This window comes from Delphinapterus leucas, chromosome 11, assembly GCF_059928025.1.
Source record: "Delphinapterus leucas isolate spDelLeu-1000000601 "Yukka" chromosome 11, BTC_Dleu_Yukka2, whole genome shotgun sequence".
Taxonomy (NCBI): Eukaryota; Metazoa; Chordata; class Mammalia; order Artiodactyla; family Monodontidae; genus Delphinapterus; species Delphinapterus leucas.
Genome location: NC_143139.1, coordinates 91,544,055 through 91,564,854, shown reverse-complemented (window position 1 = coordinate 91,564,854; position 20,800 = coordinate 91,544,055). Strand labels below are relative to the sequence as shown.

General features: G+C 54.9%; 1 protein-coding gene across 2 annotated transcripts; it reads right to left on the bottom strand.

The window, feature by feature from the left end:
• Positions 1-247: 247 nt before the first annotated feature.
• NCF4 (neutrophil cytosolic factor 4) lies at positions 248-19,641 on the bottom strand. 2 transcript variants are annotated; one of them, XM_022599912.2, is made up of 10 exons: positions 19,487-19,641; positions 14,007-14,091; positions 13,427-13,580; positions 9,715-9,785; positions 6,336-6,463; positions 5,197-5,254; positions 4,424-4,522; positions 2,150-2,280; positions 1,805-1,870; positions 248-626 (listed from the first exon to the last, which is right to left on the bottom strand). In XM_022599912.2, exons 1-10 carry the CDS (start codon positions 19,516-19,518, stop codon positions 431-433), a joined length of 1,020 nt encoding a protein of 339 aa, XP_022455620.1. In that variant the 5' UTR covers positions 19,519-19,641; the 3' UTR covers positions 248-430. The 2 variants fall into 2 exon arrangements, with proteins under 2 accessions (XP_022455620.1, XP_022455619.1); XM_022599911.2 differs by lacking the exon at positions 19,487-19,641 and adding an exon at positions 16,201-16,226.
• Between the last annotated feature and the right edge of the window lie 1,159 nt (positions 19,642-20,800).

Below are 20,800 nucleotides of genomic sequence, written 5' to 3'. Positions count from 1 at the left end.
CTTCCATCCGTGAGGCAGGCGGCCACTCCTGGGAAAGGGTGTAAAAGGGAGTGACCAGAAGGGACATGAGTGTCGCTGGGTTTCACCACACATGGGGACAGGGCGAGGGAACAGGGCAGCTGGATTAGCGGCCCAAAGCCAGGGCCCCCTTCCGTATATAAATGACCCCTCAGTGATGCTCATTAATGGGTATTTTCCTCTCTCTCCTCTCTCTCTTCAAAAGACACTACCTTCCTCAGTCCAGCACTTTGAGATGAAATGGTTTATTTAACTCAGAGACCAAATGTAGAGATGGTATAAGCCAAGGCCAGTAGGTCCATCTGGTGCAGAACCAGGAAGTGTGTCCCGTGCTCCCAGCCTTTCTTGGTCCTAATCTTCTCCGAGGGCTCTTTGCTAGGTGTCCCCTCACTGCCCCAGGGATGCCGCTGGCTCAGGGGGCCGTGTTGTAGACCTTGTAGTTGTCCTCCTGGGTGATATGCAGCTTCCAGGGGAAGAGGTGCTTCTGGGAGGGGAGACCTTGGGTCCACTTCACCATGAGCCTCACATCCTCGTCTGATAGCAGCCGAACCAGATCCCCCTCGGCATCCTGATAATTGAGGGCGATGTCCTCCTTCTGGAACTCCCGCCTGGGTGGGAGAGATCAGGGTTCAGGAAAGGTCCAGTGGCCTTAGGCCTAAGCGTGGGGGCAGGGAGAGGGGACAGAGGGAGTTTTAGGGCCGGGATCTAAAAATCAGAAGAGGTCAGAGCTGGACACCAGCCCTGTCATCCGAGTGGTCCAACCTCCTACTATACAGATGGGGAAACTGAGACCTCCAGGGGACAACGGGACTTTCACAACAAATTAATGGTGCAGCTTGAAATGTCTTGTGCATAAATGGGCTGAAGACTTAAGAACTGTCATAGGGAAGAAGAGTGGGTGTTGCCGGGCTCAGAGTAGAGCAGAAAAAAGCCCCTGCGACAGCCCCTGTGTGTGGCTATGGAGAAGAACCTTTTAAGGATTGGAACCGTCCCACCTGGGGTGCAGGTAGATGGGCGAAAAGCCATCCAATTTTCCATAGGTAATCTGACAAAATGGGTCAGAAGTCTCATCAGACTTGCAAACACCTTGATCCCCAAATCTCACTTCTAGAAAGTCGTCCTAAGGAAATAATCAGGCCAGTCACCAAATATGTGAATCCCAGCACTATTCACAATAGTAAAAAAGTGGAAGATAACTTAAATGGCCAACAGAAGGGGATGGCTACATTAGTTACGGTGCATCCACAGAATGATGCTGTGTAGCCAATTAAATAATATTTAAGGGGGAGTGGGGTGCAGGTGGGGTGTGTGCTGAAGAAATCTGAATGTGTATCAGATAATGAGAGGAGCAAAATATGAGGGGATTTCACCGCTTTATGTTTTCTGTGATTTCTGACATTCTTTTTAAAAAATAATGAATAGATATCGCTTTTGCAGTCAGGAATATAACGATGCTATTTCCATTCTGTAAAATAACTGTTCATAACTCAACTGGATCTTGGGAGGTGGTGGTTCCCTGAGGGCGGAGGGTCCAAGTCCAAGGTTTTGAACCTAGAGAGACTTTAGCAAATCCAGGCCCACAAACTGTAAGCCCCTTTACCTCTCTGCAGCCCCCCACTCATCTCTAATGTGGAGAGGCGATACCCGCCCCTCAGGGCTGGGCTGTGGCTAAAACAAGAAGGTGAAATAGATGCAAAACGCCCAGCCCCTGAATGCACTGTTTCCCCTTCTGTTCTCTCCTCCAGGGTGTCTGACGCCCCCAGCGCCTCCCACCCCAGCCCCTCACCTCATGAGCTCCAGCAAGTCCTTGAAGAGTGGGGTGCTTTTGAGGTCTTCCTCCACTGCAATGTCCCTAAGGGGACAAGGGGCAGGGGTGAGGAGGCAGCAGGCTGGAAGGGGGAGAGGCGGAGGAGGCTGGCCAGGTCATGCTGGATCTTGACACCCCGTGACAGCCTTTTGGCTTATCTGGAGGGCGCTGGGAGCCCCTGCGGGCTTTTAAGTGTGTGTGTTTGGTGGGGGGACATGCGATCTGGTTTGGGTCTTAGAGCCCAGAGTGTGATATGGAGGTGGGGGAGGGGTGGGGAGGGGCAGTGAGGCTGGACAGGCCCCTCCCTCCCAGCAGGCCACTAACTTGATGGTGCTGATGGTGTCCTCATAGTAGTAGCAGCGTAGCCAGTTGGTGGGGTCCTCCTCCTCCGGGAAGTCCTTGAGGATCTTCACAAAGGACACCGGGAAGATGCCTGTGGTTCCCCGGACAGTGCCCTGCGGGGGTGGGAGGGGGAGTAGGCACTGCCCTGCCTGATATCAGCAGAGGCAGCGGGGCCATGCCCCGGGGACCGGCCCCTTTATAATGACAGGACAGGCGGGTGAGCTCTGGGTCCCCTCAGGCAGAGGGAGGAGAAAAAGTGGGCAAGGTCACCAAACTGTTCACCCCAAGGCGTCCATTTTAGAACAAGTTAAGACCTGAATTTATCTGGAAAGCTGCTTTCACCTCATTCATTTATTTACTCAGTCATTCATTCAAAGGCTTCTTGAGTGCCAGCTACGGAGCAGGCTCTGGGCACTCAGAAGGGATGAAAATCCCTGCCCTCCCTCCTGGAGCTTCCAGTGTGATGGAGGGCGACAGACAATGCACAGGTAAACAGGTGGACCTCACGGGGACTCAGGTGGTGGTAGGCGCTCAGGAAGAAAATTGTGGGGGGAGGGAGGAGGGAGGGGTGGGGCCAATTCACTCATTTGTCCACGGATTCCATCTGCTCTAGACCAGACAGCCAGAAATCTCCCTCCAGCCAGGCCTCTCTCCTAAACTCCATCCAAGACCCAGCCACTGCCTGTGCTTTGTCACCTGTTCTCTTAATCTTTGTAATACTATGGAAGACATATTGTTTCCCCCCCCCCTTTTACAGACATATAAACTGAGGCTGAAGTACTACCCTCACTCCTCCCCAACCCTCCCTTCCATCTGAGGCCAGAAGTCGGCCAGCATACTGACTCATAGAACTTTCTAGAAAACAAGAAGTCAACAAACATTTCCTGTTTCTGGAGAATGACCCAGCAATACCCCTCAGCTGTAACAGCTTGTAGACTGCCTGAGACAGAACTCCGGGACTGGCGTAAAATCAAAACCGCCAAGTTGCGAGACCAACGGTTGGTCCACACTCCTCTCCAGCCCCTGGATGCCAGGGACCCTCCCCTTCCCTCAATGATTCCAGGACCCCCGGGGGCTGGCCCTGCCTCCTGTGCCATGACCTCCTTCACACCCCACTCCTCAGGAGCCCCGAGAAAAGAGAGTCTTTCATAACTATAGGACTTAATCCAAAAAGCTGGCACCAGGCCAAGGCCTCCCACCCGGTGACCCCCATCCCCCATCTCCAGTCATGCTATGAACCCTTGTATGGATCACGCTTGCCGCGTGCAGGGACAAAGCATGGCCAAGATGCCACACACCCAGGCTCCCTATGGGACGAGCCCTGAACAGCGGCGCCTCCTTCAACCCTTCCCGGAAACCTGTGAAGAAACGGCCACTGTTAGTTATCTCCATTTATGGGAAAGGAAACCACGGGGTTGAGTAAGTTTCCCAAAGTTGCAAAGCTAGTTAAAAACAGAGCTAGGATGTCACGCCAGACTCTGGAGCTCAAGTCTCCCTCATCACCTTCATTCGCTCCCTGCGTAGTGAGTAACGTTACCCCAGATTACGGACAGTGCGTCTCAACTGGGTGTGATTCTGCCCCCCAGGGCCAGAGGTCTGGGGACACATTTGATTGTTGCAGCTGGAGGGGTGCTACTGGCATCTAGTGGATGGAGGCCAAGGACGCCGCTAAACACCCCGAAGTGCACAGGTCAGCCCCCCAACAGAGAACTGCCTGGCCCCAAATGCCAATAGTGAACAGGCTGAGATACCCTGTTATAGACCAAGAAATTCAACTCAGAAGGTTAACTGACTTGCCTAAAGCGACCGTTGGTTGGGGTCAGTACCAAAGGCAAGTGTAGGCTCAGAATCTGCTGCTCCAGACACACACAGCTGTATTTCCTCAGGCTTCCCCGATCCACCTGCCCAGATCTCCAGGACTATCTTTGGACAGCATCTCTTCCCTGGGGCCTTCTCAGATACCTCCATGTTCTCTGATCCCCTCACAGACTTGAAGTGACTTCACCTCCAACTTAACTTCCACCTCACCTCCATCCTCACCTCCAACCTCACCTCCAACCTCACCTCCATCCTCACCTCCATCCTCACCTCCATCCTCACCTCCAACCTCACCTCAATCCTCACCTCCATCCTCACCTCCATCCTCACCTCCATCCTCACCTCCATCCTCACCTCCAACCTCACCTCAATCCTCACCTCCACCCTCATCTCTGTCCTCACCTCCAACCTCACCGCCATCCTCACTTCCAACCTTACCTCCAGCCAGTCTTTGTTGATCCGACTGAGAAGAAATATCACATCTCCAACTTTGAAATTCAGCTCCAGTTTGCTGTTCCCAGTGAAGTCAAACAGGGCCTGGGGAGAAGGTGGAGTAAGGAGGGAGGGAGGAAACATTCACTGAGTTCCTACTAAAGTGCTTTACATACTTCAGCATCCCATTTAACAGATGAGGAAACTGAGGCTCAGAGAGGATAAGTGACTAGTCTGAGGCCACTCTATTTGTTAGCAGAGGAGCCGGATTTAGAACCCATGTCTCCCTGACTCCAGAATGGTGCTCCTTCCAGGCCTGCCAGTATAAGCATGAGAGGGAAGGGGCCAGACTCCATGGACTGGGCAACTTCCCATCCCCCAGGCCTCACTGGGGACTCTAATGCCCCCATAACCCCTAGGGCATTGACCACACTGGTTTTGAAATGCCCATTTCTAAGGGTGCATCCCTGGGGAGCTGTGTGAGCCCCTTGAGGACAGCGCCTGGTCTGAGTCACCTCTGAAGCTTCAGTCCCCAAGGCAGGGCTGACCCAGAAGAGCTTGCTGAATGAATGATGGATGGGTGGATTCCCCTTTGCCTCTGTGTGCTCCTCACATGCCCTCCCCTCAGCTGGCTGGGAGTCCTCAGGCATCCAAGGCCACGGTTGTGGGTCCTTCCACCCCCCCAATACCCAGCCGCATCCTGGGCACACAGCGGGCGCCAGCAGGACGGGCTCAGTGGCTGAAGGGTGGAGCTAGGCTGCTGCCCAGTGGTGAGGTACCTCCGCTCGTGGAGCTGCCATGCGGTCAAAGCCGGCGCCTTGTGGGGACGTGCTCTTTCTGCGGAGAGAGAAGAGGGGCTTGTCACCTCTCCTGCTTCTGTGCCCGGAGGAGACCCTCAGCAGAGGCAGGAAAGGCAGGGGAGGGAGAGGGTGTTAAAGATGCAGCTACAATTGCTCCTCTGGACCAGCACACTCCCCACAGCTTTCACCGCCCTGGAGGAGGGATTGCATCCCTTCTGTGGACCAGGAGGCATAGGCTCAGATATACATTTGCTTAGTGCCATAGCTTGCCAGCCCTTTCACATTACTCCCACACTCAACCCCTAATTTTTCAGCTGAGGAACTGGGCTTCAAGAAGTGCTGAGCTCCACTCCAGGACACAGGGCTGCTGTGGGGCACAGCTGGAATTCAGAGCACACCTGCTTGGGTGCACAGGGGAGATGGCCAGGCACCACACAGAGAGGACACTCAGAGATACTGGCCAGAGGGGGGACGGAGGAGTTGTGTAGGAGGGCGGGGCTCAGGAGCCCTGTCCTGGAATTCTTAGCAGCAGCAACCTCTTGTTTGGAGGCCCAGCCCTATTTCAGTGGCTTGGATTTTTGAAGACTTTTTCCAGCTTAGGAGGGGCTGGAGGGAGCTGCGGGCCCTTTGGAATAAGGGAGTGAGTAGCAGCACCCCCTGGGGACCAGTGTGATACACCAAGGAGCCACAGCTGGCCCCATGGTACAAAAACTAACCAGGGACAAGGCATCCCAGGAGATGCTGGGAGGAGTGTTTGCAGACAGAATGATTCCTCCTGCCTTCCCTCCTCCCTACTCCCCCCAGGCACCCAAAGCCCTCGGACCATCCCCAGTGGCTGCTGAGGCACCAAGCTCTCCCCCGTCAATGGCCCAGCCCCTGTCCTCCAGCCCTTACTGTCAAACACACTTTCTGTCCTCTAGGCCCTACGCTTGATTTCCCAAGCTCACCTAACAAGCCAAACCACCCTGGAGTGCTTAGGTAGAGACCTGGTCTCTACTCCTTGCTTCTTTCAGGGAAAATAAGTGCCTTTACAGCAGAGGCCTCTGGGACAGAGCGCCTGGTTAGGAGCAAGTGGCCCAGGGTTCTAGCTGATGGGGGCGCAGGGACCGGTCACTTACACTTTCCGGGTGCGCGGGCGGAGCCGTCGGAGAGCCTGGGGCACCTGCTCCGCGTCATAGGACGACTGGTAGAAGAAGATCCGGACGTCCTCATCCATCAGCACCCAGATGGGCAGGCTGAGGAGGTGCTGCGTTTGGGGAGCATGCAGGACAGGTGGGGTGGTCAGCAGAAAGCTCTCGACATCGCAGCCCAGCTGCTCCATCCCCGTCCCCCATGCTGGGGCCGCCTCTCTCCACTAATGGTCCTCTGCCTGATAACAAGTAAGACATATTTTAAAATCTCAGTAGGCTGAGGGTAACATGTCACAAGATTTGCCCCTGGGTTCAAGGTCAGGAGGGGGCCAACTTGCTTGAGAACAGTTCATTTGGAAAAGACCCAAAGGCCTTCAGACATGACGATAATGGTGACGACAGGTAACGTGATGTGGTGGTGACTGTCCAGGCACTGCACTGAGTGCCCCACGGTGTGACCTCGCTCCATCTAACAATAACCTGGGAGTGAGGGCCAGAAAGGTGAAGGGACCTGCCCAGGGCCACACAGCCTAGCGAGTGACACCCAGAGACATCTGCCACCAAGGCTCATCCCTTAGATCAAAAGGAGACAATGGTGGGGGAAGTATTCCCCAAATAACCCAAATTAACAACAGTTAGTGGAATTACAGCCTAAAAACATGCTTCCTGATACTTCATCTCATATCACAGTTGGGGAAACTGAGGCTCAGAGTGAGAAAATGCCCGGGCCGGTGAGCACAGCTAGGAAGTGGTGGGGTCGGGACTCTCAATCAGATGCTGGTTACACCCACCACAATGCAACGACCCTCAGGCTGTGAGGATGCAGAGCGCCCAGGACCTGCCAGGGTCATCCCCCCAAGCTGCCCACTGCACGGGTCCCCAGGAGCACTGTGATTGGCTTTGAGCGCTACAGCTCCAGAGGCACCCAGACCCCCTCAGAGAATTCCACGGGGGCAGCAGCACGGGGAGGGGCCGGGAACTCCTCTCCAGAGGAACTGGGAACGCAGAGCCTGGAAAAGACACGGCTGTCCTATAGGGAGGGCAGGGGGCCAGCCCAGAGATGGGCTCAAGGGTATAGAGAGAGCCAGGCGATGCCCGGGGTAGCATTCCAGCTCTGCCGCCCATCTGGGTGACCTGGAGCAGGGGTGCCTCTGTATGTTCATTAATACAATGGAGGTGATATTATTTCCCCTGTGGAATTGTGTAAAGATTAAATAAGTGAATACGTGCAGAACACTTAGAACAGCATCGGGCATCTAGCAAGGGCCCTATCCAAGCTGGGTATTATCATTGTTGCTGTTACTTTTATTACAATACAGCACAGTGGGTGAGAGCACAACCCTGGAGTCACAGAGATGTGGGTTCAAATCCCATCCTACCACATATATACACTACCAGACGTAAGGTCGATACCCAGTGGGAAGCAGCCGCATAGCACAGGGAGATCAGCTCGGTGCTTTGTGACCGCCTGGAGGGGTGGGATAGGGAGGGTGGGAGGGAGGAAGATGCAAGAGGGAAGAGATATGGGAACATATGTATATGTATAACTGATTCACTTTGTTATAAAGCAGAAACTAACATACCATTGTAAAGCAATTATACTCCAATAAAGATGTAAAAAAAAAAAATCCCATCCTACCTACCTAACTGCTCTGTGACACTGAGTGAGTGACTCTACCTCTCTGTGCCTCCATTTCCTCACTTTAAAATAGGGATAAGAGTATTGAACTCACAGGTTATTGAGGGAATTAAATAAGCCTATTTATTTATCCAATAAATGTATATCAAGAGCCTCCTTGTTGCCAGTCAGAGCACTCCACATAGTTCTAGGCAATTGTCATTGTCACGTGAGCCCTATTCTTCATAAGCACAGAGGTGAGACCGGTGGGTAGAAGTCACAGGGAGTCGGGCTTTTCTAATAGCTGTCCGACAATGGACAAGCAGCCTGGGTCAGGGGAGAGTGGTAGTGAGCTCCCCGTCTCTGAATATTTCAAGCCCAGGGTGAGGTTACCATAGTACTGATTGACCTCTGAGCTTCGAGGAACCCACTCAGACACAGACAGGCAGAGATGAGATCCTTCAGGCTGCTGGTTGCCAAGACCAGGCGTGGATGGAAGAGCTCCAGCTCCACAGCCCCTGCTCCCTCCTTCCAGCCCCGCTGCAGGAGAGTGGAGCCGCTGGCTGCCCAGAAGGAGCAGCTGTCACAGCGCCACCTGGAGGGGAGATGCCTCCAGTACTGGAGCCTGTGGGCTTTCCCACCCTACCTCTCCTCTGCCCAGAGCCCAGGATTCCTGCAGCCACTGGGGAGGGCAGGCGGCCACCTCCTCCCTCCCCCACCCCCTTTATACTCCTGGGGTCCCCTCATTCCACTAGGAGTCATGCTCTCTCACATTCTGGAAGCAGGTTCACAGTTTACAAAGCACCTTCCTGTCCTTTTCTCAATAGATCCCAACATCACTCCCCTCCTGTGAGACAGGAGAGCTGGGGGCATGGCTCCATTTCATAGGTGAGAAAACCAAGTCCTAGAAAGAATGAGCAAATAGCCCTAAATCACCCACCCAGTGTCAGAGCAAAGACCAGAGCACTTAGCTCGGTGCTCTTTTCCCGTAAGAGTAGAACAGGGAGGCCTCACTGTCTGTGACGATGCCTCTGGGCTATGAAGAGGGCTTCTCTCCCCAGTTTCCTAAGGTTGTCATCAAGCCAAGGTTTGCATGCCTCTAGTGATAGGGTGCTCACTACCTCACGAGGAAAACTATCCCTCTCTTGCCCAGCTCTAATTGGTGGAAGGTCTTTCTTGACCAGCCTGGCTCTCTGCCTTTAAGATGTTCCTTCCTCTGTGTTCCCATCTTCTGAGGAGGTAGACAGTTTACAGGTTGGGGAATACACAAGGGCATCCATCCAAGGCCCATGGATGCAACTAAAATCCAGCCTGTGGCCTGTTCATACAAAGGTGCTATGTGAGAAAGCCGGGGCCTTGGTCTGCCCTGCCCTTGTTATACAGACCGTATCCTTTTATGGTTTCATGACCCACCTGTCTGTATTCCCCCTGGACAGCGGGGACCTTGGGGCAGGCACTGGATCCTATTCTCCTCTGTACCAGGACACCCGGCACAGCCATTAGATTTGTCAGTTCAAAGTGTGGCTCTCTGAACTTTCTCCATTGCTCCTGTCCCATCCCCCGGAACCCTGAGAACACATCCTGTTTCTCTCCCTAGGCTTGGCCTTTAAGGATTGAAGATGGGGACCATCAGAGCAGAAGAGCCAGCCCTAGTTCCCAAAGCCATGCCCGGGGGATGGTACCTGGGCCCCGCCCATCCTCAGCATCCTGGGCCCTCCCAGGGGCCCCCTGGCCTGGCCCCTCTGTTACCTTCATATAGGCGTTGAGGGCGGGTATCCGCATCTCGGCAATCTCCTGTTTCACACCCACATAGACTTTGGCTGAGGAGACACAAAGAGCTGTCCTGGGAATCTGACCCAAGAGTGTGGTCTCTGGGCCCGGAGCTGCCCCCCCCCGGGCCAGGAACCCTCCACACTGGCTCAGCGCTATTCCCTCTCCTCTTCCCACAGCCCTGCAGTGGCCACCATCCAACGTGCATTTTCTGAGTTGTGCTATCAGCAGCTGTTATTTTTCTTGCTTTAATTGTTTATGTGCTGCCTGTTCCTACACACACACACACACGCACACACAGTTCTGCGCTCTGAGAGAACAGGACCTTTGCAATGCTCACAGCTGTTCTGCGCTCTGAGAGAACAGGACCTTTGCAGTGCTCACAGCTGTTCTGCGCTCTGAGAGAACAGGACCTTTGCAGTGCTCACAGCTGTTCTGCGCTCTGAGAGAACAGGACCTTTGCAGTGCTCACAGCTGTTCTGCGCTCTGAGAGAACAGGACCTTTGCAGTGCTCACAGCTGTTCTGCGCTCTGAGAGAACAGGACCTTTGCAGTGCTCACAGCTGTTCTGCGCTCTGAGAGAACAGGACCTTTGCAGTGCTCACAGCTGTTCTGCGCTCTGAGAGAACAGGACCTTTGCAGTGCTCACAGCTGTTCTGCGCTCTGAGAGAACAGGACCTTTGCAGTGCTCACAGCTGTTCTGCGCTCTGAGAGAACAGGACCTTTGCAGTGCTCACAGCTGTTCTGCGCTCTGAGAGAACAGGACCTTTGCAGTGCTCACAGCTGTTCTGCGCTCTGAGAGAACAGGACCTTTGCAGTGCTCACAGCTGTTCTGCGCTCTGAGAGAACAGGACCTTTGCAGTGCTCACAGCTGTTCTGCGCTCTGAGAGAACAGGACCTTTGCAGTGCTCACAGCTGTTCTGCGCTCTGAGAGAACAGGACCTTTGCAGTGCTCACAGCTGTTCTGCGCTCTGAGAGAACAGGACCTTTGCAGTGCTCACAGCTGTTCTGCGCTCTGAGAGAACAGGACCTTTGCAGTGCTCACAGCTGTTCTGCGCTCTGAGAGAACAGGACCTTTGCAGTGCTCACAGCTGTTCTGCGCTCTGAGAGAACAGGACCTTTGCAGTGCTCACAGCTGTTCTGCGCTCTGAGAGAACAGGACCTTTGCAATGCTCACAGCTCTTCTGCGCTCTGAGAGAACAGGACCTTTGCAGTGCTCACAGCTGTTCTGCGCTCTGAGAGAACAGGACCTTTGCAGTGCTCACAGCTGTTCTGCGCTCTGAGAGAACAGGACCTTTGCAGTGCTCACAGCTGTTCTGCGCTCTGAGAGAACAGGACCTTTGCAGTGCTCACAGCTGTTCTGCGCTCTGAGAGAACAGGACCTTTGCAGTGCTCACAGCTGTTCTGCGCTCTGAGAGAACAGGACCTTTGCAGTGCTCACAGCTGTTCTGCGCTCTGAGAGAACAGGACCTTTGCAGTGCTCACAGCTGTTCTGCGCTCTGAGAGAACAGGACCTTTGCAGTGCTCACAGCTGTTCTGCGCTCTGAGAGAACAGGACCTTTGCAGTGCTCACAGCTGTTCTGCGCTCTGAGAGAACAGGACCTTTGCAGTGCTCACAGCTGTTCTGCGCTCTGAGAGAACAGGACCTTTGCAGTGCTCACAGCTGTTCTGCGCTCTGAGAGAACAGGGCCTTTGCAGTGCTCACAGCTGTTCTGCGCTCTGAGAGAACAGGACCTTTGCAGTGCTCACAGCTGTTCTGCGCTCTGAGAGAACAGGACCTTTGCAGTGCTCACAGCTGTGTTCTCATCGCCCCGCCTGCACATTCGTGTCACCTGAGAAGCATTTAAAACCTCATTGCATAGGTCTCACCCCAGAACAATTACAGCAGAATCTCTGGGAGTGGGACTCGGGCATCAGGATTCTTCTTCTTCTTTTTTTTTTTTTTTTTTTTTGCGGTACGCGGGCCTCTCACTGCTGTGGCCTCTCCCGCCGCGGAGCACAGGCTCCGTACCGGCAGGCTCAGCGGCCATGGCTCACGGGCCCAGCCGCTCCGCGGCACGTGGGATCCTCCCGGACCGGGGCACGAACTCCGCGTCCCCTGCATCGGCAGGCGGACTCTCAACCACTGCGCCACCAGGGAAGCCCATCAGGATTCTTTAAATCTCAAGGTACTTCCAATATGTCACCAAGGTTAAGAACCATGGTGTAGAATAACGCCCAAATCAATAAATATTTGTGCAGTGGATGGGTGAATCATTCCTCACAAGCAAGGCAGAGTGTTTGTGGGGAAAGGGAAAGCGATGACGGCTGACCAAAGACAAATGTCCTCTCCAGGAGCCTCAGGTGCGGGTCCTGGGAGAACTGCCCACCTAGAGAGCCCCCCAGAAAGCGAATGTGAGACGGGTCGGCTTCCTGCTGCCCGCTGCCTGTGAGACACACTGGCTGGTGTCTGGTGATGTAAGGAGGGTAGCGTCTGAGGTCTGGGGTAGAGAGAGACATTGGGGAATTAGTAGCCAGAAAAGGGCGGTTAAAATCACAGGCACGGGTCAGATTGCCTATGGGGGAGTGAGAAGACAAAACTGAAGATGACGGTACAGAGGATGCCCGCCTTCCAAGGAGCACCAGAGGAGGCAGAGATCTTTGAGGGTCCTCGGGGCTCAAGGAGGCTTGTGGCCAGAATGCCCACTTAGGGCACGTGCTTGTTTAAAGACAGAAGAGAACCGAGCCCTCCCGTGGTGAGGCTTGGCAGAGAATCAGAAGATAAAGGAGAAGTTGAGTCTACAGGGAACGCATGGGACAAGCTGTTAGGGAGGAGAGGTCAGCTGAGATCAAGAGGGACCCCTCCTCCCTGCTGCTCAGAGAGGGGGAGGGGGCGGGGCGGGGCCAGGGAATGGGCGAACCCCTGGGAGACAGTTTCCTCCCTGGGGCTGGATGCTGGACCCTGGAGGCAGGGAACCTCGGGCACTGGCTGAGGCAGAGAGGAAAGCAAGCTGGAGGCAGGGTTTGGAGTTTGAGGAAGGGAAGGTCAGGAAGTATCTTTGCTGTTTAGGGGAACGGTGCTTGGATGCAGCCTGCAGCGTGTGTAGGGCACAGTCAAGACCACTCCGCATACCCAAACCCCGACTCTGGTGGAGTTTTCTCCTGCTGGGCTCATGCAGGCTGGCCTTGAGAAGCCAGAGGTTTGGGCCTGTCCAAGGTGAGGACTGAGCAGGGGAGGCAGGTCAGGAGACATGGGGTGAGGGGACTGTCCAAAAGCAGAGGTGCGCACCCACAGCGTCCCAGCAGAGCAGGGAAGCAGGGGGAGCCACGGGGACCTGGGGAGTTAGAGGGCAGTTCCCCCACAGGGGACAGAGGGAGGGCTGGGAGATGAGTCTGTGTTTAACGTGGGAGACACGGGGATTCCTATCTCGAAGAGGAGAGGCCCGGGCTGATGCGCTCCGAAGTTGGCGGTGGATCGCTGAAGCAGGACGGCCGTAACGCTCATTGGAGAGCAGGGGATCAAGGGCTGTAAGTCCGGAGAGCCAGAGGTGGCAGCCCATGGCTGGCAGGAGGGGGGCCGTGGACTAAATGAACGGTTTTCACTAAAATAGAAGGGTTTGTGCTAAAATAGAAGCACCGAACAGCGCCCGTAGAGCTGGGAGGAGAGGCTGGCGGGCGCCGCTCCATCCTGGGGCAGCCCGTTGGTGGCCTACCTGGGAGCGTGGGAAGGATGCAGGTGTAGGGGCTGGCCTTGTTCTCCGGCCCGAAGCGCTCCTCCAGCTTGCTCTGCAAGGCGTAGAACTGGCGGTAGCGGCGGTAGATGAGGTACTTAGACCCCCCTTTCGTCTTCACCTCGATGACAAAAACCTAAGGGGGACAGAGGCCAGGGGGTGGGGCCTCGTAGGCCAGGGGGTGGGGCCTCTTAGGCCAGGGGGTGGGGCTTTGCAGATCAGGGGGTGGGGCATCGCAGGCCAGGGCCAGAGCAGGGGAGAGGTCCACAGGTCCTAGGGTCAGAGCAGAATTTCTCGACCTTGGTATCACATGTGAGGCCAGGTAATTCTTTGTCGTGGGGACTGTCCGGTGCACCGCACTGCGTGAAGCAGCATCCCCGGACTCCAGGCAGTAGACGCTCTGCCCCAAGCTGTGATAGTCAAACCTGTCTCAAGATATCCACTGCCAAGCGTCCTTTGGACGGCACAATCGCCCTGTTGAGAACCCCTGGGATAGAAGTGAAGAGAGGAGAGTGCTGGAGGCTCAGAGGTCAGAGGGTGAAGGTCCAGGGGTCTCTCTTACAAAGTGACTGGTGAAGCCTTTCTTCTCCTCGATGTCGGCGATGTTGGCTGAGGTGGCAATGTCGTCGGGAAGCTGGTTGAAGTCGCTGAGGGAGGCGGGAGGAGAAGAAACCCTGGTCATCACCCTGCTGTGTTGGGTGGCCCCTGGGTGTGAGGCCCCGTGCAAAGTGAACCCGTGTACCTGCATTCCCCCGTTCAACACCCCTCTCGTGCCAGGCAGCAACACAGACCAGACCTTGACAGTGAAGGCACTTGGAATCGGAGCCATATATCAACAGCCATAGTAGAGTCTAGCAAATCGCTTTGGGGCTGTGTTATTCATCCGGGAACAGGGAATCAAGCTCCCCTGCCTATCAGACCCTGTTCTAGGCTCTGGATCACAGGGGTAAACAAAGTCAACACACACCTCCCAGAGAGAATGGCTCATTATACCCAGGTTGGGAAAATCCTCACAGAGGAGGTGACACTGGAGCCAGGTCTAGAAGGCTGAATGAGAGTCCACCAGGTAGGACCGGGGAGGGGGAAGGGCCTTCCGGCAGAAGGAACAGCACGTGCTAAGGGTCTGAGGCCCCAGGAGTGGTTCCAGGTCTAGTGTGGCTGGAGTCTGGTGTGATCAGAGACTGAATGGGCGGATGAGGCCAGGCTGAGGAGGGTCTCCAGTGCTGAGCTGAGGAGTTTTATGGGCAACGGGGAGCCACGTAAAGCTTCAGAAGAGTGAAAACACAGAGGACCCGGCTTTAGGAGGCCAACTGGGGTAGCTGCATGGAGAGGAAAAGGAGGGCAGAGGCTGAAGGGACAGAGTGTCCCTGGGATGCCCTGAAGTGGTCCAGCTGAGAGAAGATGTGGCCCTGAGCCAGACAGTGGGGACGGGAGGAGAGGACACACACAAGGGACACACCCTTGGCAGACACTCTTCCTTTTTTGTGTCCCCTGCTTCTTCCTGCTAATCAAGCTCCAATTTTTTTCAGGGTGGCAATGCCTAGCCCCAAGGTGATAGATGACTATTGGTCTGAGCCAAACATACTAGTCCCATTGCTGTTTCCCAGACCCCCTTGCAGCTAGGAGCAGCCATACGAGCAGTTCTGGCCAATGAAACCTCAGAGGAAACCTAGAGGCTGTAGCAGCCTCTAGGAGAGTGTTCACTTCAAGATCCAGAGGATTGGACAAGGCTAGCATGGTCTCCTGCCCTTTCCCCTTCTGCCTGCCTGGAAAGCAGATGAGACATCTGGCCCTGCAGCAGCCACATTGCATCCATGAGGCAAAACCATGAGACTGATCACAGGAATCTCTGGAACGCTGGTCCTGAAGTCACTGAGCTGCAGAACCAGCTGTGGCCTCTACGTCTGGACTTCTCATTATGTGAAAACATAAACCCCTGTTTGTTTCAGCCACTGTCAGTTCCTCAGTTCTCTGCAGCCTTATGCATATCCGACAGACACACTACTACTTTGTGAGTCATTCCAGAGTTATGACCAGCAGGGTTTGGAGACGGTTTGGACGTGGAGATGAAAGAAAGGGCAGTGTCAGGAGTGACACCCACATGTCACCCGTATTCTGACCAGGATGGGTGGGGGGGGGGGAACCTGGTTGATGGGCTCAGTTTGGGGCATGCTAATCTGAGAGGTCCCTTGGGCACACAGGTCGAGGTCTGGCAAAAGGTGGTGTGTGGCTCTGGAGTTCAGCGGGGATGGGGCTGAACCCCACTGGAGTGGGAGTGGTAAAAACCATCTGCCCTGTGACTGGTGGTTAAGACCCCCAGGGAAGAGCAATCACTGAGCAGAGGAGGGGGCTGAGAGGGACAGATGGAGGAAGAGGAAAGGGACCGCCAAGGAGATGGAGAAGGAACAGCTAGGGGTCTCTGAGTCCAGCCGATTGTGGACAGATGAGGAAATGAGAAGCAATTAGCAATCCTGTTACTGTTGCAGCGATTGGGAAACAGAGTGGGAGTGGGGGGCAGGGCTGCCCCGTCCGAGCCTCAGAGCTGGCTGGGACCTCAGTCGATATTGGTTTCAAAGCCTACACACCCAGTCCCAGCCCTTGCTGGTCCCCACGTGACCTGGGCTGCTTGGGATCTCAGGCTACCTCAGGACTCTGGAGGCTGGCGGGGAGGTGACTCAGGGTGCCAGAGGGCGGGAAGAGGAAATCCCCAGCACTTCCAGAGCAATTTGGTGGCGGCTGGCAACCTCCCCACTCACTTTCCACACATGGTCCTGTGGTAACATCCATGGGAGAAGCTTCCTCCTCCACTTTCTCCCCTGAGACTGTGCATTTCCTGGGTATTTCACCTGCAGTAGGATGAGGGTGGGGCAGGAAGAAACCAGAGAGGTAGAAATGGCCCCTTCCGGGGAATCAGGAGGGTTGGGTAATAGTAACTACAGCTAATGATTTCCTGAGCACACACCGAACACCAGGTGCCCTTCTAAGACAGCGTCACCTTCTTCCAGACAAGGAAACTGGGACACACAGAGGTTAACAAACTTGCCCAAGTAAGTAAAGAAGCTGGAATTTGGCTCCAGAATTTTGTTCCCAAACACTGCTGCACTGGCCCTGGCCTGAAAGCTCCCAACAGCTTGCTGTGTGAACTCAGATAAACCGCAGCCCCTCCCAGCCTCAGTCACCCCATCCAGAATAATAATAATAAAGTTGTTAGCACTACTGTAGCTCAGACCCTGTTCTAAGAACATTAGGACATGGCCTCTGCCTTCCTGGGTCTCATAGTTGAGCGGAGGAGTTGGACAAATAATTACGTAATTTCAGTGGTCCTAGAAGCTGTGAAGGAAAAGCCCATGATGTTTCGAGCTGCAGCAGGAGTCTGGCCATTATTGTATTCCCTCAACGAATTGGTAGTCGTGGGCAAAAAAGCTTGGCAAGCAGAAAATTCTAAGATGAGGGTGACGTTTATCAGAGAGAGAGAATCAGGGGTCCTGTGTATATAGGACAAGGTGCGCTCAGATCGAGGATGGTCAGGGAGGGCTTCCCAGAAGAAGTGGCACCAGGTCAGGGGGAGAAGTAAAGAGGACCTGGCCCCAGGATGACAGGCAAGTGAAAGAGTGAGTGCAAAGACCCCCAGCCATGCAAGAGGAGGCAAGTTATGAGGGACGAAGCCAGCGAGACAGGCAGGGCCTGCTCACGAAGGGCCCTTGAGCCTCACCCTTTGGTGGTGGGGTGAGGAAGGGGTTACGTCAGGAGACCTGTGTGTCATGGGGCGGGACAGCACAGGTGAAAGATGAAGACCTGAATTCCCACTCTGCCATCACCAAGGTCAGCAGGCTTGGGGAGACTCCTCTCTGCACTCTGGCCTCTCCCCGACTCCAAAATGGGGACCATGGAAGTATTTACATCCCTGGAGGGTTCAGAGGTCACATCTGTAACAAGCACAGCTGGAGAATCCCCACGAGAGCAGGGACCCTGCTCACTGCTGCATCCCCAGGGCCCAGAACAGCCCCGGCACATAGTAGGTGCTCAGGGAGACGCAAGGCCACTCCCTGTGTCTGTCTTTCAGCAAGTCCGCTTTGGGCCACATGGAAATAGCCTGGCTGCCAGCGGGTTGGGTGCGGGGAGCTGAGCCTGGAAGTTGCTGTATCAGGGCGACGCCAGGGGTGCAACAAACCCGGCTGCAAGTCCCACTAGAATAGCTGCCCCCTAGACACCTCAGCTGGGACCCCTCTGAGCTGAAGTCAACTCAGAGCCCATAGATTCATATCGCTCATGAGAAGTGCATTTTGGGGGCCTGCACGGGAAGGGCTGAGTAAGGCGTGGAAAGACCCTGAGGCAGAAGCTAGTTCAGGTTTTGTGCTGCCTGCACACAATAGGTGCTCAAAACATGTCGGTGGGAAGCAAACTCCCTCCCCCGATGGCAGTCCTTTCCATCTTTAGACGTCTCGGGTCTTAGAAATTCCTACTGCCAGAAATCTACTGCCCTCCCATCACATCCTCCGCTTCGGCCTCAAGCATCGGGGGCTCACTTTCAGACAGGCATCCAGGTGCAGGGAGGCTGAGAGACCCCAGGGCCTGGCTCTACAGCCCCATGAAGGAGGGGAGCAGGGCGCCTTTCCTCCGTGGAGGGCCAAGGACATCTGCAAAGGGACGGGGAGTGGGAGGGAGGGGACACAATGTCCGGCTGGCCAGCTCTGGGCATCCTCTCTCTGACCCACGTGCTCTGAGAAATAGGAAGTGCCACCAGCCTCAAACAGCAGCTGTTTTCCGAAGCTTTGGGTTGGCGTGCCAGGCCCAGTCTCCAGTGAGGACTCGTGGGCTGGAGGGGCTGGGATCTGGTGGGAGAACCTCACCCCAGCCCCGAGCACCACCCTCTGTGGCTCTCAAAGGCCATTCTTGAACTACACTCCAAGCATTTACCTCTGCTGCCCCTCCCGCCATACACACAAGCCTTCGGGAATTCCATCCTGGGTTCCACTTCCAGCCACAGACTCCCCACAGGCCCTCTGCTGCCCACTTTGGCCCAGAGCAGCCTGGCCCATCTCCAGTGGCCCTCGGAGCCACCTCCACGCTGTTACCACAGTCTGCTGTCACCTGCTGTTCCAATCCAGGAGGGCAGGGGCCAAGCCCTGTGTCCTCAGGTCCCCCCAGAGCTCGGAGCACAGGCCCGGCTACTGGGGAAACTTTCAGAAAGTGCCTCCTGAGAAACGAGGCGAGGCTCTGACAAGGCTGTGCTCTGAGCCCCGGCCTTGCCATCCATTCCACGTGACCCTCAGTAAGTACTTTATTCTCCTTGGGGGCTCAGTTTTCTCACCCATACAGTGACAGGATTGGACCAGAAGGATCTAAGAACATTTTCCAGCTCAGTGGTCCATTCCTTCCTTTATTCCTTCATTCATTCACTCACCAGCGTTTACTGAGCACTTAGTCTGTAGTGGCATTGTTCAAATCCTGGGGATATAGCAGTGATCAAAAGACATAAATACCCTATGGAAGTTGTTTCTAATTGGGGAGCCAGTGGTAAAGAAAACCAATGAGTGAGTATAGACTATTATGCCTGTAATGTAAGGGCTACACAGGAAAAGGAAACAGGGCAAGTGTTCAGAGGCGGCTATCAAGGAAAGTTTCTTGGAGGAGGTGATATTTGAGACAAGCCCTGGAAAAGAGCCAGATTCTATGCCTCTGTCTGAACAGAAAATGAAAAGCCATTACTGAACAGCGTGGAGCAGGAAGGCCCAGCCTGGGCCCCAGGACACCTGAGTTCCCGTCCAGACTCTACCACCCACTCCTGCGTGACCCTGGGAAAGTCACTCCCCCTCTCTGAACCTCAGTGTCTTCATCCGTGCCTGAGGGAGGTGAGCCATGACTTGGAGTTTCCTGAAAACAGTTCTCAGAGTCTGCATTTCTGAGTATTTGGGTTCTGACTCAACTCCAGCCTCTCAACTTTCGACGTTGATAAGGGGCTGCAGGAGGGCAGGCCTCCATCCCCCAAGGCCTGCCAGGAAGAGTGAGGAGGCCCCGGGAGGGCAGCGCCCCTGCACTCACCTCTCAGCCCGCAGCTGCTGGGCCACGGCCATGGCTGTCAGTGGTCCAGGGGAGGGGGTGGCGGAGGTTCTCTCCCAGCCAGGCCCAGGCTGAGTTTGCCCCTCACTTCCCTCCAGCCACCCTGCGTCTCGGCTGTGGTCCCAGGAGTCGTCAGGAGCCGCCTTTAGGGAAGCCCCAGCCTTGCTTCTCTCAACTCTAGAAGAGGCTCCTCCCCCAGGCCCTCTGGGGCTGGCCTGTGGCCCACACTTCCTCTTCCTCACCTCCCAGCTCTACCACAAGCGGGGAAGTGCGCACCCGCTGACGCTGGGTATGCAGGAGTGCACTGATATGGGGGGTTTTGGGGACTTCCTCGATGTCAGTTCTTGGGGCCAGGCTTCAGTTGGGCATCAGAGACCCCCTCTCCATCAGAGATTGGGTCCCAGTGCTGGTTCAGCCACCATGGGGACTTATAACCTAGGGGAGTCACTTCACATCCACTGACTCATCAAATCCAGCCTGCACCCCTTCACTGTTGAGACTTACTCAACCTATTCCCTAGGCCTGGAGTGCTGGCCTCCACCTTGCCTACCTTCCCAAAAGCCCAGGTCAGAAGCCACCTCCTCCAGGAAGCCTCCCTGGTTCCCCCAACGAAGTTAGTGCTCACAGGTGCTTGTGTCATATTAGAGTGTGAAGGTTGGTTTATGCTTCCGTCTTCCCCTTTTCCTGGAGCTCTGGGCTGTACTTTCCTCATCCCCAGATCCCTGGGCCTACACGGGCCTGCCATAGCCAATCTTCCCTACAGGGCTGTCAACTAGAGTGAGCTTCACATTACAAACCTGATCACACCATTCCCTACTTAAACTTTAACTGCTTCACCCTGCACTTAGGAGAAAGTCCAGATTTCTAGTCCTGTCTGCCTCCAAAGTTCTGAACACCCTACTGGCTTCCCCAGCCCCCTCTCCCGGGCTGTTTCCTTCCCACACTGCCCTCTAGTCCATTTCTAAAATGTTCCAAGATGTTTCCTCCTCTGGGTCTTTGTGCATGCTGTTCCCCTGCTGGAATGTTCTTCCCTGTCTCCTTTAGGGCTCGACTTGGAAGTCACCTCTTTAGGGAGAACTTCCCTGAACACTCACCCTAAATATGTCACACTCTCTCTGATATTCTCTCCCAGATCCCTGTACTTTTGCTTTAGAGCATTCGGAACTATTGTAACTTCATGTTTGTTTGTGTATTTATATGTTTGACCACTGTCTTCCCAGCTAGCGCAGTGCCTAGCACATTGCAAGTGCTTACCCAATATTCAGGAAATGAACACAATGCTTCTAGTTGGTGATT